The sequence below is a fragment of the Peromyscus eremicus genome, chromosome 6 (genome assembly GCF_949786415.1).
Source record: "Peromyscus eremicus chromosome 6, PerEre_H2_v1, whole genome shotgun sequence".
Lineage (NCBI taxonomy): Eukaryota > Metazoa > Chordata > Mammalia > Rodentia > Cricetidae > Peromyscus > Peromyscus eremicus.
In genome coordinates, this window is record NC_081421.1 from 90,318,188 (window position 1) to 90,336,306 (window position 18,119).

At 40.2% G+C, this 18,119-nt stretch overlaps 1 protein-coding gene across 1 annotated transcript in view; it reads left to right on the forward strand.

Annotated features, from left to right (window-relative positions):
* Positions 1-5,121: 5,121 nt before the first annotated feature.
* The window catches only part of Dpyd (dihydropyrimidine dehydrogenase), an 839,421-nt gene continuing 826,423 nt past the window's right edge, over positions 5,122-18,119 (forward strand). The window contains exon 1 of the mRNA XM_059266163.1: positions 5,122-5,254. Within this exon, the coding sequence (XP_059122146.1) occupies positions 5,216-5,254 (39 nt within the window). The 5' untranslated portion in view covers positions 5,122-5,215. The remainder of the gene's footprint in view (positions 5,255-18,119) is intronic.

Consider the following 18,119-nt stretch of genomic DNA (forward strand, 5'->3'; position numbering starts at 1 on the left):
GATATAGGAGGCAAAAAAGGAGAACTCAACTCCAGCGAAGTCTAATCCTTCACATCCCTCCCCAGTACTGTGGACCCAGGACCTTGCACATGCTAGGCAAACAGTCTATCACTGAGCCACATACCCAGCCCTTCATTGCAGCCTTAACAAATACATTGAGTTATTCTTTGAAGGACCTTTGTAGTTTCAACGGATCTAAAAACTGTCTTATATTGAAGGAGGTTCATGTTTTTTACACTCTCATGTCAACAGGTCATTTATTATTTGCTAGCATAAGTAGGGGTGTGAACCTCAGTAAGGATGGATTTCTTTAACAAATGATTATTTCTAAGGAGAGACTCAGAGAGCTGTCAACTACCAACACGTATAGTAGATGGCCCAATGAATTCTTCAGTCTTGAATGAGGTGAGAGATAGGTGTAGATGTGTGAGGGACTTGTAGCATCCATGACCCGTGGTTAAAGGGAATAATGAGTCATTACAGCAAGATTCTGTCTCAATCACAGATATGCCTGAACTTGAGATTATGAAAGAGTAAAATTTAGGAAGAAAATGTTTCAAATGCCAGTTTCCGGAATCATGGCCGCTTCTGAAGATGAGTCATCTAAAAAGCCAAAGGGAAAGGCTGTTGGTGGTGGTGGTAGTGGTGGTGGTGGTGGTGGTGGTGGTGGTGGTGGTGGTGGTGTGTGTGTGTGTGTGTGTGTGTGAGAGAGAGAGAGAGAGAGAGAGAGAGAGAGAGAGAGAGAGAGAGAGAGAGAGAGAGAGAGAGAGAGAGACTCAGGGGACTTTCACGCCAGGGGATTATTTTTTTTTTCCTTTCCAGCAAGTTACATAAAGCTACAAACCTCCTACACCTACTTCATATTAACCCAAATCATTCACAGTCAGTTCATTAATCAGGATTCTCTAGAGGATAGTGCATGCATGCATGCATGTGTGTGTTTATTACATTGGCTTACACAATCAGAAGCTGTATAGGCCCACAATGACTCTTTATAGGGTGTGAGCCAGAGAAATCAGTAGCAGAGCGAGAAGAAATGGCAATGCCACCCTAGTCCCACTAATGTTCCGAAGGCTTCATAAGGAGTTGTTGCCTTGAGAAGGTAATCTGGAGTTTGACATTCAAATATGATGGTGGCAGCAGGAAGCAAAGATTTTGCTCAGGAAGAATGGAACTTGCATCTGGTGGAGTTTCTGCCTTTCTTTTTTGTCTCATCAGACCCTCAGCCTTTTTGAATGGTGTTGCCCCTATCCATATCAGTTTTAGGACTCACATATCAATGGTTCTAGGAATGTTCTCTCAGACACATTTGGAAGACATTTCTTTGCTAACTTTCTAGATGCCTCTCCATCCAGTCAAGGTGATAACGAAGATTAACCATAAAATGCACCAATGGCTTATTTACAGAATGTGAGCCCAGGGAGGAACAGATTTTAAAACTTAGTATCTATCCCATTTCCCAGAACTTTGCAATTTGCAAGGTGCATCTGCTTATGTTTTGGATCTGACTCCCACAACAAACCCATTCAGTTAGGCCATGTGCTCAGAGTCACTGAGTTGATGAATACTTTTGAACTATTGGTTGCATGAAGACAGGGACAATTCCTTCATTGTCCAGAGAGCTCACTAAGCCCTACCAATATGCCTGAAATATTGGCATCCAATAAATAATTGAAATTGAAATAACATAGAAATACATTTCTGCAGGGTGTTCATAATTTTGTGATATGTGATCTTTAAAAAAATCATATTATATAATACATGCTTATATGCACGTAGAAAAATTGTCCTCCGTTTATCTCAGAAAGTTAGCTGATATTCACCTTATGGTCTTTTAAAGAAATATTTGGACCCAACTGGTCTCAGTCATTATCCTTCTGGACAGTTTGGATGGTAATAAATTGACCCTAGAAAATCAGATGGAGTGAAATGAGTTCATGATCAGTTGAAGTCTTTGATTGTGATTCTGGAAAAATAATATTCCAATACCTGTCTAAAAATTTCCTGGCCGGGCGGTGGTGGCGCACGCCTTTAATCCCAGCACTCGGGAGGCAGAGGCAGGCAGATCTTTGTGAGTTCGAGGCCAGCCTGGCCTACAGAGTGAGGTCCAGGAAAGGCTCAAAGCTACACAGAGAAACCCTGTCTCAGAAAAACAAAAAAAACAAACAAACAAACAAACAAAATTCCTAATGCTAGACTACTGGGGAAAAGTAAAAGCATATGGAAACCTGAATTTTTATTGTGTTTTTAAATTTGCAATAGTGAATAACTTTTCAGATATGGAATTAAAGATGACTCATAAGCCTTACTTCTGACCGTGGTAGTAATAATATAATATTCATTCATAGGCTGTAAACTATTAAGTTGAGAAATGAGCTGTCTCACCAAAGCCTACAAAAAATTAATGTAGAACACCTGATATTTGACTCTGCTTCCAGATGGAGGGGCAGCTTGACAAATGACATCATAATTTACAGCTTTTAAAGAGTGTGATGTCAATGCCTTTGCAGGATCTTCTTACAGCTTGAATTATTTACAGATACAACTGTGTTTAATGTTGAGCTTCCATGGATTTAAAATATCATTAGATTCAATCACTGATCACAGAGAATGTGTGGCCTGTGAACAATGTGATTAGATGTCTTAATTGAATATTTCAGAACAAGATGCATCTGCTTGGAGGAGTTGAGACATGCTGAAGTTGTTTTTGACGTCTATATCTGCTTATTAATGGTCACTCATAGAAATCTTAAACTTGCCCCTCAAAAAAGCATACTTTGGAAGTTTCCTTCCATGGGAGGTTAGAAAAATAATTATGGGAAGAAAATATGTGTACACAGTGTGTAATTTTTACAAATAACTTGTATGCTGGTACCCAAATGCAAAATTTAAATTTTAAAAGTTAGGACGTCGGTATAGAAGGGGAACGATTTGAAAGAAGAAGAGGACCAGAGGGAGGAGGGAGTTTGTGAAGAGAGTGATAAAGGGATTGGCAAGGTCAAAGTGTCTAATATACATTTATGAAAATGACATAATAAAATCCAACGCTTTGTACAATGCATGATAAAGCCAGACCAAAATATTGATTGTTATCTGCTAATATTTATATTGCAGTGGATTAGTAAACTGAGCATTGGACCTTACTGATTAAAATGAAGAATAAATCACATGTAATTGTACATATCATGTAAATAATTTTACACAAATGCAAATATTGGCCTAAAGACACATGTATTTATATGTGTACATGCATGTGGAAGATGTGTACATTTTTTTCTCAATACATGAACATGTGTACATCTTTGCAGGTACTTATGCTTATATATGATGACTATATGTCTCCTCATGAACAGAGGGATGGTGGTACTTTAGAGGTAAGGTTTGGGGACTGAGAGCTGCAGGAGCATCTGGCCTTAGAATGTTCTCCTTGAATAGAGAAGTAATTAATTTGAGCTATTTTAACCAGAAATCTGTTAACTGATATTGTGACTCATTCTCCACAATGAAGTGAAAATAAAGTTTTCCCAAAAATTGCTTAGTGAGGGATCTACTATTCATTCAGTCAGCACATCTTGTATGTTTCAAGCTCAGGTAAGGAACAAAACGTTCAGGAGACAACCAGATCAGACACTGTTCCTGTTTACCTGGAACCTGCATCTTGAACAGAAGACGTTTATCAAGTAAGTCACATGTGAATAAGCAGGCAAACGAAACCTGACATGACTATTAAGAAAAAACCAGGCTGTTTTAAAGTAGAATGGCGGAGATGGGGCAGGTCTCATTTCTGTTGGTGGTGGGAATGACTCAGAGACTTGAGGATTAGCGAAAGAGGAAATGGTGCTTTCTTGTGGAGGGAAATGAGCAAAATTAGAAGACATGAAAGTTCAGAACAATACTTGGGGAACGAAACACAAGTCCGGGAAAGAGTGACCCCGGTGAGGAGGAAGAGGAGAGAAGCATGACTTTTTTTTTTTTTTTTTTAATTGTATCTGGGTTGAAACAGGTCACCAAAAAGCTCCTATCTTATGTGTAAGGAACAAAGGGGTTAATTCATACTGTGAAGCTCACTCTCAAGTTCAGGAGAGTTAATAGTAGATGCTGGTACACAAGCATCCAAGTGACTCCAGATCTGGTTGGAATGAAGTGGGGAAAGATTAAATGAGTGAGTGAGAATAAGAAGCCAAGGATGATTCTGGGGTTTCTACTTAATTAACCCCCTAGTTTTTTTTTTTTTGTTTGTTTGTTTGTTTTTTGTGTGTGTGTGTGTGTGTGTGTGTGTGTGTGTGTGTGTGTGAATACTTGATTCAAGGGGAATTATTATCCAACCCCTAGAAGTTTTAAGTTCTTAAAGGTAGCTTGGTGGTTTGTAGTGTAAGCCTTTTCCAGCCACTCAAGGAATCCACCCCCACCTTCTACTAAAAACACCTCTCACAACAGCAAGGGATCTCAACATGTGGGTCTCAACCTCCTGGGGGTCGAGACCCTTTCACAGGAATTGCCTAAGACCATTGGAAAACACAGATATTTACATTATGATTCATAAGAGTAGCAAAATTACAGTTATGAAGCAGCAATGAAAATAACTTTATGGTTGGAGGTCACCACAACATGAGGGTCGCAGCATTAAGAAGGCTGAGACCCACTGAACTACAGGCTGCTCTGGGGTTCTGGATTGTGGATTCTGATGTCTGTCTGTCTTCTTGTGCCTTAGGCTTCCCTAGACTCATAGTACTCCAAAGTAGCTTCAAAATCCTGCGGGCTTATTTGCTGGTGGCCAGAGGAAGATAGATACTCCCTGATCCCTGGAGAATTCTGGAAGATCCAGTTGCTCTTTAGACTTGTGCTTCTGCACGTCGCGGGCTCAGGGCGTGGAAGAACGCAATTGTTTGCTTTTAGTTCTGGGGATCTCTGACCCCTGAACCCGCCTACCAAGCTTGGCCTTGACTGTCAGCCAGCAAAGAAGAGCACAGCCCAAAGTTCGCTCCAGCAGAGCCAGGGAGCCTGCTACCAGTGGGACAGGCTGAGAGGCGGGCCTAGAGCGTTGCCCCGCCCTGGGGGCGTGCCCTCAGCGATCGCCCCGCCCCCACCGCCCGCCTTGGCTAGGGCAGTCAGTGCACCAGCTTTAGGGCAAGCTGAGGCTTCAGTGCCGGGGCTGGAGGCTGCGGTCACTAACAGAGAGTCTGCGTGCGTGAGTCTGCGGCCGGGGAACGCTGCCATGGCGGGTGTGCTGAGCAGGGACACACCGGACATCGAGGTACCCATCGCAGCCCCGGGGTGGGAGGGCCACCGAGGGGCGGAGGCCTGGGGGCGCTCCCGGGGCACAGCAGGTGACTCTCTAAGTTTCCCCAGGGAAAACTTGTGGGCCAGGAGGGACATGGCACCCTGGGACCAGGACCTGGTCACTTTGTAGGAGACTTAAAGGTAGCCACCTCTCTCTGCCTTAAGTCATGGTAACCCAGAAGCTCCGAGTTCAGAGGTATAGACTACAGGGGACCGGAGCTCCCCTTCTCACCCATACGACCCTGCTCCGTCCCCTCCGTGGCGTTGGGGGGCTCCCACCCAGTGCCCACACCTTCAATAGCTGAACCCTGCTGTCTGCAAAAGTGGAGTCTAGAAATCCAAGATCCAGGCCGCTGTCTCTCTAGCTGTGCTGGCCAAGGTATTGTTTACGACTTAATTTCACATTTGGAAGAATGGACCGAAGTACAGAGGACATTGGAAAGTACATCCTCCCCGGAAAGAGATACACAAACTGCCCTGTTCTCTCCTCTCAACAGTGTTTAATTCTCTCTTGCATTCTGTTTCTGCAAAAATCTCATCGCTCTGCGAATAAGTTCCAACCTGAAACGGCAAAACCTTTCCTTTGAGTTCTTCTAGGTACTTTAGTATATGTATGCTGGGAGAAAGACTGAGTTACAACCGTGATTTTAATCACACTGAATCAAAGCCTGTGTTTCTCGGGTTTCTGTTTCGTTTTGTTTAGGGTTTTTCTTCGAGATAAAAACAAAACAAAACTCCTGCAGAATATTTGCGCTTCCTCCTTGCCCCTCTTCCCTTCCTACTTATCCTTCCCTCCCTCCAGCCCTTCCTCCCACCCTCCCTGTGCTTGTTTAGAAATAATAGGCTTTCCCCCTTTGTTCTGTTCTTTTGAATCAAGTTTAAAACCACCTGTTTGCAGGATAACTGGTTTTGTCGCTGTTAACCAACCTTTATATGCTCCTAAAGGGAAGTTGGTAGTGTTTTAACAGACTTCCTATTTGCCTTTGAAAAATTCATTTTAGTGATAAGAGCGAAGAGACAACATGTGGACTTCTTTATGTGGTTTACTTAGGACTTATCTTCATAGTTTCATTTTTGGATATTGAACAATGTGCTTGATTTAATGAACTATTCATATGTGTACAGGACACAGAAACCATGTCTGACTCAAGTCATGGTCCTCTGGGTACTAACTTGGATTTAACTGCCCCAGCACATTTTTGTTGTTAGACTGAATCAGTTGCCTGTCTTCTGGTAGCATCCAGGCTGTGCAGACTTCAGGAATTAGTGTCAGAGATTGGATGACTTTTGGCTTCTAGCTGTTAAATTTCAGAGTGGTGTTTCAAGCTTAGCTGATTTCATTCTTTATGCTTCTCGTGCACCTGTCTTGAAAAACAGTTTTTACTGGCATTCTTATGGAGGAAGTAAAGCTAGTGAGACATTTTGTCCAGCTTAATTGTACAAACTTTACCCAAGAACGTTTAATCACTTTGAGCCTTCCCTCTATTCAACTGAGTGTAATCTTACTCTGTGTGGCCAGTCAGCCTGATGCACCTTATAACCTGGTATGGCAGCATTCACCTCTCTGTACCTTATGTGCTGTTCAATGTGTGATCCATACTCTAACCAGTAGCATCTTTTATTACCCACAATACCTTACTTTTCCCTCAAAGTATTACCTATGAATCATGAGCTAAAAATACCATGAAAGAGCATGAAATTAATCATTAAAATATAACACAGTGAGGAAAAATACATTAAGCAGGGAGGAACACACACAGAGATGTCTCCGTTAATCCTATTAACCCACTGAAGTTTTCTTTGTGTTGAAGAATCAGAATAAATTATGAAGGCTTAATTTTCTGTCAAATTCAAAAGCTTTCCTGAACACATTCATTAAAAACCATTGTGGGGAGATTGATCTGATGGTGATCACTGTCTTTGTCTCAAATACATGGAGAAGGAGGCAATTTAAATATGGTGTGAAATAGATGGGGATCAGAACACACTGATAAAGCACTTGATATTTGAGAAAAGTAGAGAAGGTAATAGAGGCCACCTACTGTATTAGTGATTTAGTTTTCCCAGTGAGCTACCTGTAGAATATGGTTTCACACTCAGACAAATATTTTGTCAAATTTCTGAAGTCTTCAAAGTTGTTTTGTGTCTGTTTCTATGGGAACATAGTAGAGAGCCAGTTCACTAGACTGCACTTAGAGGATTCCCTGGGCTGGAAGAAGGACATAGAAAGGGTGTGCTAGTTGATGATAAGACCTAGCCTATAGAATCAAACATTGCTGTCTTTGTTGAAATTGCAGAAATAGTACAAGATGCCAAGTTATCTTTTGCTGTTGCATGGTTATGGCTCAGAACCCGTCTTCTGAAGCTAACTACTGTGATTGGGGTCTAGCTTTGCTCCTCTTTGGCTGGGTGACCTTGCCCATGTTACCTAGCTCTCAAAGCTGAAAGCAGTATGGAAAATAAGAATGGTGTGGTTAGCACCTGCTACAGGTACTGTTAGGGTCTGCGAGAAGCCCCATAAAAGACCACCAGTCATGTATGCAATCATCAAGAACGTTTAGTAATATCTAACATGTTGGGGTCTAACCATCTGGCAAAGTGGCAAATGGAGACCCTGGGAGAACCTCGCTTAATCAGGGTTAGGGGAATTCCAGGGAGGAGAGAATAGTCTGTAGGCTGATTGGTGGGTTTTTATGGATTGTTACAGGATTGGTAGGTGGTTCTAGTGGTTAGGGACTTGCCAGTGGCAGGGTAGGGGAAGCTATCCTTAGCTAGCAGAAGGCTGTGTGGGGTGCCTGCTGATTGGTTGCCCCTGAGCTGTCGTTTTTTTCCTGAGAACTGCTTGCTCAGCTCCAGTCAGCTCCGGTAAACTGAAACTAAGGCCTGATCTCTGGCAGGGCTACTAGGAAAGCCTGTGATGGCTCTTGTCTGGCTGCCCAGCCCTCTCAGTACACAGCTTCCTGTTAGGAAAAAGGACCAAGGTTAACAAATAAATGAAACAAAGGATGTTGTCATTAGAAAAATCATTTCCAACAGATAGTTAGCACTTCAAAGCGTAATAAGAGTAGCCGCATAGTTTAAAATATCATTTTGCTTTATTATTTTGATACAGTCTAAATTTTGCAAAGCAAGACTTTTGAATTCAGACTTTCCTGGGAGAGTTTCAAAGTAGGTAAGTATTGGCCACTGGTCACTTTCCCTGACCTCAGCAGTAATTTCACAGTATTTCTTCATTCAGACTGAATCGCCAGCCAATCAGATGTCAGCATCGGCACATCTAAAAGCAAGGAAGAATGACTGTTCAGAACTTCACTTTCGGTCAATATCCTGCTCCCCACTCCCCTTCAAAGATAATTGGGAAGGGACAATGGAAGTATATAGTTAAAGCTTTTAACCACCTGTACACTAGTCATTTTGGTATTTATAGCCAAACTAAGTTACTGCTTACTCCTCTGCCGCCTCCACAGTCACAGCTGAAATCCTTCCCCTGCGTTAACCACTGAGTGAGCGTCCAGATTTACCCTGAACAAAGAAATGAACTCCAATCTGCTGTACACAAAACGAGTGGAGTTTGAGTCAGATGGAAATGGTTCCTGTTGCTGCTCCTATGCCTTCTGCTGAGCTTCGAAGACAGCGGAGAACTTTTTGTGCTTGGTAGTTAAGAAAGTGATGTTTTAAAATGAGGACTTTGGAAAATGGAACTATAAGGAAGGACCTGCTTCAAAACAAGGAAGACACGGGTTCAAAATTGGCAGAAATAGCAATATACATTTCAGGACATCTTTTATTATAATTGCTTCTGCCCCCGTGGTAGGAAGAGCCAAAGGAGAAAAATCAGTGTTCAACTTTATGGAAGTTGAGAGTTATCTATTTTTTTCATTCATACTTTTTTTTTAAAAACTGAGTATATAATATTCCTTTCCTCTCTTCTTGTATTCATCCACTGGCCATCATAGAGCTTGTAGAAATACAATTGACAATGGTTTTTAAAGCTTTTTACTAAAAACAATTAATGGGTTTTAGTTGTGGAATGCGTGCTTTATCCTCCAAATATTAAACTGTTCTGTGGGTCACTTATTTTTAGAGTAGTAGGGAGTTTACTTGAGTAGTACAAACATGTATATCTGCTTATCTGCCTCAAACTATAATTAGTTCCATTGATGGTAGTTTGTGTGTAGCATAGTGCATGTTTCTGTAGCTAGAATTCAGTAGTTTCTTCTCATGCATTCTGGAAGAAGAATCTTTATTTGGAAAGCTGAATAATAATGACAAGAAATGAGTGAGAATGCTAAGATCTAGAGTCTAATGCTGAGGTAAGATGGTCTTTAAACAACTACACAGTAGTTGAACATATCATCCTATCAAGCTCTGTGTGAACGGGCAACAATAACTAGGCTGGAAGCTAGACCTCCCCATAGAGTACAGATGTGCCATTACTCTGGGAGATTTTAAAAGCAGAAGTTCAAGTCCCTGAAGTTGGAGCATGTGCACAGAAAGACAATGGGACTGCAAAAGAAGACTGTCCTAAAATGCTATGACAAAGTGTGAAGAGAGCTTTGGCATGGTCCAAGCTTCAGTGTAGCTAAAGAGGAGCCTGAAAAACAGGAATGGTCAATTTATTGTTTTTTTTGTTGTTGTTGTTTTTTCCTGTTTGCTTTATGGACACAACAACAGCTATGTATCACAGATCTCCATTTCTTAAAACTGTGCCAAAGGGCTGGCGGGACAGTCCTGTGCTTGCTGAGTGAGCAGGAGCACCTACCCAGGTGTGATCCTCCTCCTGGCTCACTGAGTAGCAGTGAGAGATTCTGTCTTAAAATACAGAATGGAAGTCTTCCTTTACAAAGAGCACTCAAGGGTGACCTCTAGCATCACACACACTCGAACAAGTACATATATGCACACACACACACACACACACACACACACACACACAAAATTAGTACAGAAAATTTATTCCATTTCTATTCTATACTAATTAAAATGTGTAATCAGACATTTGTTGCTGGTAACATTATTTATTTATTTTATTAAGGAATTTTTAAACTCATTTTACAAAGCAATCACAGATTCCCCCACTCCTCCCTCCTCCTGTCCCTCCAACACCTCCCCCCCCCCCCCATCCACTCTTCATTCCCTCCTCCAACAAGGCAAGGTCTGCTGGTAACATTATTTATAATCAAGAGTTTTACCGTCAAATATGACATGTTTACTTTCTGAATGTCGTTTGCTTTTAAGCTTTCTTGAGACAAAAATGGTTTCTGGCCTCACACATCAGTAGTGTTCAGTTAACCTGGAGTGCGCCGTGTTACTGAGGTAGCTTTGGATAGCTTCATGTAGTTCTTGGAATATATGATCACGATTGTTTTTGTTATTCTTTCCTAAAATATTGCATTCTCAGGTACCAAGTGCCTGCATTTAAGACAATAAATAACTTCTACTTTAGATAGTTCAGCACAGTTGTCTACTAGTGTTTGGAACTAAGAAATTTTGTACGAATTTATTTTTTAAAATGTCAATTTATATTTCATGGTTACTATTTGAAAAAGCATTGTATTAAAAATAGTCAGTTAGAACTTGCATTCAAAATGGAAGCTGTAAAACTTCATACTTAATTTTACATTTTTAGTATTGAATATATTTTATGCACTTAACCAACACCTAAATAACAAAAGAAATCTATGACAGAATTAGAACTAGAAAAATAATCAGCCTTATATATTTAAACTCATACAACTGTGTGTACAATTCTAAATATATGTAAGTTCATCAAGTTGCATAATCTTTGGGTCTGCTTAATTTTCATATGTGATATTTTTATTTCATTCTAAAATTTTTATAATGAAGTAAAATAAATAAGAAAAAAGTTATATATATATATATATATTATATATTGAAAAGTACTGGTTCTGCTATTTCCTTGGATATTCGTTTTTTATTTATTTATTTATTTATTTATTTATTTATTTATTTATTTATTTATTCAGTTGTTTCATGACAAGATTTTTCTATGTAGCCCTGGCTGTCCTGGAACTCACTCTGTAGACCAGGCTAGCCTTGAACTTAGAGATCTGCTTGCTTCTGCCTTCCCAGTGCTGGGACTAAAGGCTTGTACCACCACGCCCTCCAGGCTGTGTCTTATTGTTATGGCCTGTCCTTTCTTCGTCAGCCAATTGAAATTGATCTTATTTATTTCTCACATAAGGGATGTAAGGATTAACACATAAAACACTTTCACATAAAATGAATGAATTTGAAATGGTAGTTCAGGGGCAGGTGAGGCGTCTGGGCAAGGAAGGGCCCTTGCTACCAAGCCTGATGCCTTGAGTTCAGTCCTGGAGCCAACATAGTGAGAGGAGAAAACCGATTCCTGCAAATTGTCCTCTGACCACCATGACTGTGCTGTGGAATGTACATGTCTACTTACATATACACATACACACAAAGTAAATAAATTAATTAATAAAAACCAAAATGGTCGTGCCTATTGGCTACATGAACTGTCTTTTACGGTCATTTGGATAGAATTCACTGGACTTTAAGGATTTCCTAGACATGTTAGATACTGGTCTTCTTTTTAAACAGATATGTGAAAATAGAATCTAGATTTTGTCGGGGGAGAGGAAACATAACGAAATTCAAAGAATTACCAGGGACGCTCAGTGTAGACCCATGAATGCTGCAGATGTGTGTTATGAAAGTTGCTGATGGTATGAGGGGAGTTAATGACATTCAGGTCAAATTAAAGACTCCTGTTTGCCTTCATTGCTACTTAATGTATACTTCTAATCCTATCTTAATGCCAGCCCTCTAGTGTAGGCCTCAGGGAATACAAAGGAATTATATGGTAGAGACCTCATCTATTCAGAACTAGCAACATCTAAATGGTGGAATGAGATTAAAATTCAGGGCTTTCCCCTTTTATAATCCTTTTATTTTTTTCCAAACTATACCTTACATATAGATAGATTCTTCAACAATTTTAATACTATATCAAAGCTGATGAATGGGTAAATATTATTTGAGGATACCCATTTATTAAAAGTTTGAAGCAATTTTGATGTTATTCTTTTCCTAAAAGAAATCCCATGCAACTGAAACATAACAAGATATTATTTGTACTAAATACAAGGGTTTTTTTCTAAGCAAGCAGATACACTTTAAGTCCTTTTTTTTTTTTCCTGGATTTTCAAGTGTCCGTGAGCAGACCACACTTACTTGTGTTTGATAGTTGTCTTAATTCCTGGTATGAGGTAGGTTAGAGGCCAAACTCTTTTGTTCCAAGAAATTGTATGAGTACCCTTTCTTAACAGTGACCAGGTATCCTAATTTTGCATACATCCTGATAATTTTCTTGGAGAATTTCAGCCGGGTTGTGTAATGCATTCTTCCTTCCTTCTGCCTGTATCATAATAATTAAAGAGGCCATGTGAGTCCCTGTCTCCCAGGTGCTTGGAAATTGATATTATGAGTGCTTATGAATGTCCCCTTGAGGCAGTCTTGACTGGGCCACTTTGAAGAAATATCTCTTCATCAATAATTAAGCCCTGAGGGCCACTTCTCAGGGGACACACAGAAAATTACATGTCAGCTCCAGGCCAGATTTATACAGATGGTGGCCACAGATGAAGCCCTGAGTGCATGTCTACATCCTAAGTTGTTGTTTTTTCTGTTTGTTTTGTTTTGTTTCCTGCCACTTTAAGTTTGGACCCATCACCACTTTCCCTTCTCTGGGAAAAGTCATCCCCCAGCTTTGACTTTTGTTCTACATGCCCAGGTTAACATGTTTGGGTGTTTTAATCATTGTGAAATTCTTTGAATGTATTAAAAATTGTTTATAGTAGCATGTTGAGACTTTTAAAAGGTTAGTATTTCTAACAGAAGAGTAATGTGAATGTCTTCAGCAAAACAATAGAAATGACTCTCTCTCTCTTTCTTTATTCCTTTCCCTCTGTCTCTCTTTTCTTTCTCTTCCTCCCTCCCTCCTCGCTCCCTCTTTCCCTCGCTCACTCTTTTCTTCCTTCCGCCCTCCCTCCCTTCCTTCCTTCCTTCCTTCCTTCCTTTCTTTCTATTAAAGGACCTGGGATGGTTTTGCTTTATAGGTGTGAACCTTGAGAGGCTGTTTCTGACCTTGTGGAGGTCATTCATTCACTGTTTGCTGATCCTTCAGTGAATCTGCTGTTAGTCACTCTTTTAAGGGGGCTAGTGAGAAAACTCAGTGGGTCACAGAGTCGGCCACCAACCTTTAGGACCTGAGTTCAATCCCCAGGTCACACTCAATGGAAGGAGGAGACAAACTCCTGAAAGTTGCTGTCTGACCTCTACATGCACACAGTGGAAATAACCCACTTGCATTTACACACACACACACACACACACACACACACACACACACACACACACACAAATAATAAATTAAAAAAAGGAAATTGTTTGAAAGTGTGGCCTACTGTGTGATCATAGAGAGGAAGGTAGTCATGTTCTGACTATTCTGTTTGCCCATTCTGTGAGTTCATATGTACAGCTCCCCTGCGTCAGAAGCACTGCTTCCTTGTAGTCATACCTCACCTCTGGTTCATACACTCTTCCCATCTCCTCTTTCAATGCCCCCCAGATCCTTGGGAGGAAGTCATGTTCATATTTGTTCCACATAATACTGGGAATTCTGCAGCCTTGTATTTTCTACACCTTGATTAGTTGTTGGTCACTTTGTTAACCATCTACTATACATAGAAGCTTCCTTGCTGAAGACTGAGAGCTCCATTAATCCATGGGTTTAATAGGAAGTCATTAGGACTTAGTTTAATGGTACTCCAACTTATCAGAGTAATAGTCCTATGTTCTCTACTCGGGCTAGCATTGCCATAGATTCTTGGCCTGACAATGGTGCCAGGTATGAGTTTCATCCTTTGGAGTATAATTCATATCCAATCAGAAAGTGATTGGTTATTCGTATGATGACCATACCACCATTGCACCAATGAACATGTCTTGTCTGAGAGTCCTTATGATAATAATCCATATTTTGTGGATTATAGATGATAACTTTTGTGTATATATTTGTTTATGTGCAGGTACATCTGTGTACACATGTGTTGGTATGTATATACATCTTATCCTCAAGCATTGTTTCTAAGGCACCAGATGCCATTTTCTTTTGTTTCCATTATTTTTTGGCTTTGTTTTTGAGACAAGGGTCTTTTCTGGCTTGGATCTCACTGATTGGATAGGATGTCTGTCCATCAAGTCCTAAGGGTCCTCCTTTGTTCACCTCTTCAACACTGGGATTATAAGCATGCTGCACCACACCCAGCTTATTGTATGTGGGTTCCACAGATTGAACTCAGGTCCCTATGCTGACTCACTAAGGTGTCTCTCCAGCTTCCAGATAATGGTATTGTTAATTTGAAATTAAGGCTGGAGACAAATCTCTCAGTCAGCTTGGTAATCATCAGTGGAAAGGAGAGCACAGCTGGGGAGATAGCAGTCCCTGCCCCCCCTCCCCCTACCCCTGGGAGAGTTCAGTACCTACCTCTGACTCTTTTTCTCACAGTAGCTTCAAAGCTTTGTGGACTTCTTTTCATTGAGAAATGCTGGAGTTAAAAAAAAAAATGTATTCAGTTTCTTGCATAGATCCCCAGGGATAAACCATGGCTCCTTTCACAGTAAGATGTACACTTCTCTGTGTCAACCTGTGTTAAACTTCTTTTCATTTCTCAAATTTAATGCTAAATTATTTTCATGATCATTAGTGAAGATTTAAAATATGCCAAAGAGAAAAGCAAAAAAATAAAATTATGACCTCAGCAGAAGCTGGAGAGATGGCTGAGTGGTTCAGAGTGCTTGCTGTTCTTCCAGAGGACCCAAGTTCTGTTCCAAAAAACATGTTTTGGTTTTTTGTTGTTTTTGTTTGTTTGTTTTATTTTATTTTTTTTGAAGGAAGGGTGTGTCTTTCCTATCAAAGGCAGAAGCTGGATAGAGGTGTAGCTACTCACTCACTCTACATATTGCCCCAACACTGATTCGAAGTGCCAGAACATAAGGCATCCAGATGCAGCTTGCTTGCAGAGATGATGTAGTTTGTACTTAGTGCTTATTAATGGAACATAGTCTGAGTTTTGCATGAGGTCAGGAAGGAACAGGGAGAATTTGACTGCACTGCAAATGGTGTTTTTGAACAGGGAGCATCCCTAAATCTCAAGTCAACACCTTAAAAGGATAAGGCCGCACCTGTTCATCCTGTGAGCCAGGATGGAAATGTTCCTATTGTCTCAGTCTTTTTGTCCCTTTCCGTAGGACCACTGTGGCATACCAGGCTGCCAGAAGATGCTTTTCACCTAGGCCAGCCTCATATTGGAAGCAGGAGTGGGTGATCATGTGACCATGTATCATGTTTGTGTATATGTTCAAGAGGACATATGCAAAAGTTTTGGTTATTTTTAATCTTCATAAAAATAAAAAGCTATATTTGAGTATAGATAAATTTGAATTAATGCACTTTTCCCCTCATAATAAGAAATTTCATACTTTTGGGGTTAATTAACCTGAATAACCCTGAGTTCATGCTACATTTTAAAGCTAAATTTACCTCCAGTTCGAGGCTTATGTCTCTGATTTGAATGAGTTGAAAATGTTTGCATAGGAAAACTTACAAGTTCATGAAAACTGTGTTTACCATTCCTCCCACCTCGTCCAAACAGCAAGAAACTAAAGTATTCTTTATATTTGCTTAATATCATATAATTAGAATAGGCTCCTAGATGAGAAATTATCAATGGTAGGTACAATTAATGTAAGAACTTGTTATTTTTCAAGTTGTGAATATGCTCAGTTCCAGCATATAGTAGCTTGCCTTGTATGAATGTTTATAAAGTGCTATCCTTTCCTTTATTCTATATTTTAAAATAAATAATTCAGTGAAAAACTGTCTCCTTGGTTTAATTTGTGTTTGTTTGAATAGAATTGTGGAGGCTAAAAATAACTCAGGGTCAGAGAATCTGAGCTTGCTTTACCCAGCAGGGCTGCATAAGCGGATTATTTGACCATGGGTGTGGTTACCAGGTGTTTGGAAGTGTCTACACTTGGCTGTGTGGTGTGCTTTGATGTAGCAAAGGGAAGGTCTTTTGCCCCGCCCCTTGGCATTGTTATAAAAAGCCCCTTTGAATAAACAGAAAAAGCCGTTGGGTTTTGATCCAGGTCCTCCCGACGCTGTCCTGTGTTTCTGTCTTTCTCCTCTTCACTATCTTTTTATCCAATATTTTTTTAATCCCTCTCTCCTCCTCATAGGAACCCTGGGAAAAGTAGGAACTGGCCTCCCACAGAAACTATTTTATTTTTTCATTCTTAATAGTTGCACCTTTATTTTAAACAAATTATTTAGATAGTGCCTTCTTTAAAAAATACTTAATTAGTTCTTTGCGAGTTTCAAACATAATGTATTTTGATTAGATGCACGCTACTCCACAATTCCTTCTAGATCCACGCCTTCTTCCATACCCACCAGCCTTTGTGACCTCATTTTCTTTAAACCCCTCAAGTTCAATTTGTGCTTCCAGTGGGTGTTGGGCCATCCACTGTAGGAGCATGGCTGACTCACCAGAGACCAAATCCTTAAAGAAAATCAACTCTCTCTTCACCAGTGCCACAAGTACACTCATGTGCATGTTTGCACCCCTGCATCTGTGTACCTGCATGCATCTGCATCTACACGATACACCTTCCCCACAAAATAATAATATCAGGAACAATGGAAATATGAAATCCAAATAACTAAGGCAAAAACATTATAGATTTTAAGAAAAAAATAGGCCCCAATGAATCATAAAAATCACACAAAATTATTGCTGTTTTAGACACCATTCACCAAAAGTAACTCCAGAAAACTTAATATAATAGCAATAAGCCTGTGTATCTGATCAATTATAACCTTCATTGTTTATTGATATTTATAGTAAGTAATGTCTCATCATTATGTATTTTAATTGTAATAAAAAGGTATCATAGAGTTGGGGTAAAGAATATAGACTTGAGGGGCTGGAGAGATGGCTAACTGTATAAGAACATGCTTCTGTGTAAGCATGAAGACCTGAGCTTGAATTCCCAGAACCCGTGTAAAAAGCTGGGCATATCTTAGGTGCCTGTAAACCCAGCATTAGAGGTCAGAAGCAAATGGCTCCTGAGAGCTTGCTGCTCAGTCAGCTTAATGTGAGCTTCATGCCCAGTGGAAGACACTGTGTCAATGCAGCAAGCAGAGAGTGATAATGGAAGACACCTGACAACCTCCTTAGGCCACGTGCACTGGAGCACACCTCATATACTCAAGTGTGTACACCACACATGCAACGTACCCCCACTCTGGAATGAGGGTGCCAGCTCACCACTCTGCCACTTTAAAGTTCTGACAGTCAAATAACAGAAACATTTTGGTTTTAGCTCCTCATCTGTGAAACAGAAATAACATAGTACCTGCATCTTCCTTCTAGTTGGTCCAAACATGGGAAAGAATGTAGTTAATGTCAGATATCAAAATATTAATAATGGCTGTCACTTACTGTTGTGATGCCAATAATCTTTCTACACTTTTTATTTTAGAACGTGTATTTCTAAATCTCTGAAAGCACATGAACTTACTGATATTTTTTTGTGTGTCCATTCAAAAATTTTATTAATTTCTTACTGTGTACAAAACAGTTGTGTCACAACAGAATGATTGCTGTGGGATGGTCTGTATGTCAAATGTGTTGCTCTGATTGGTCAATAAATAAAACACTGATTGGCCAGTGGCTAGGCAGGAAGTATAGGCGGGACAAGGAGGAGAATAAAGCTGGGAAGTAGAAGGC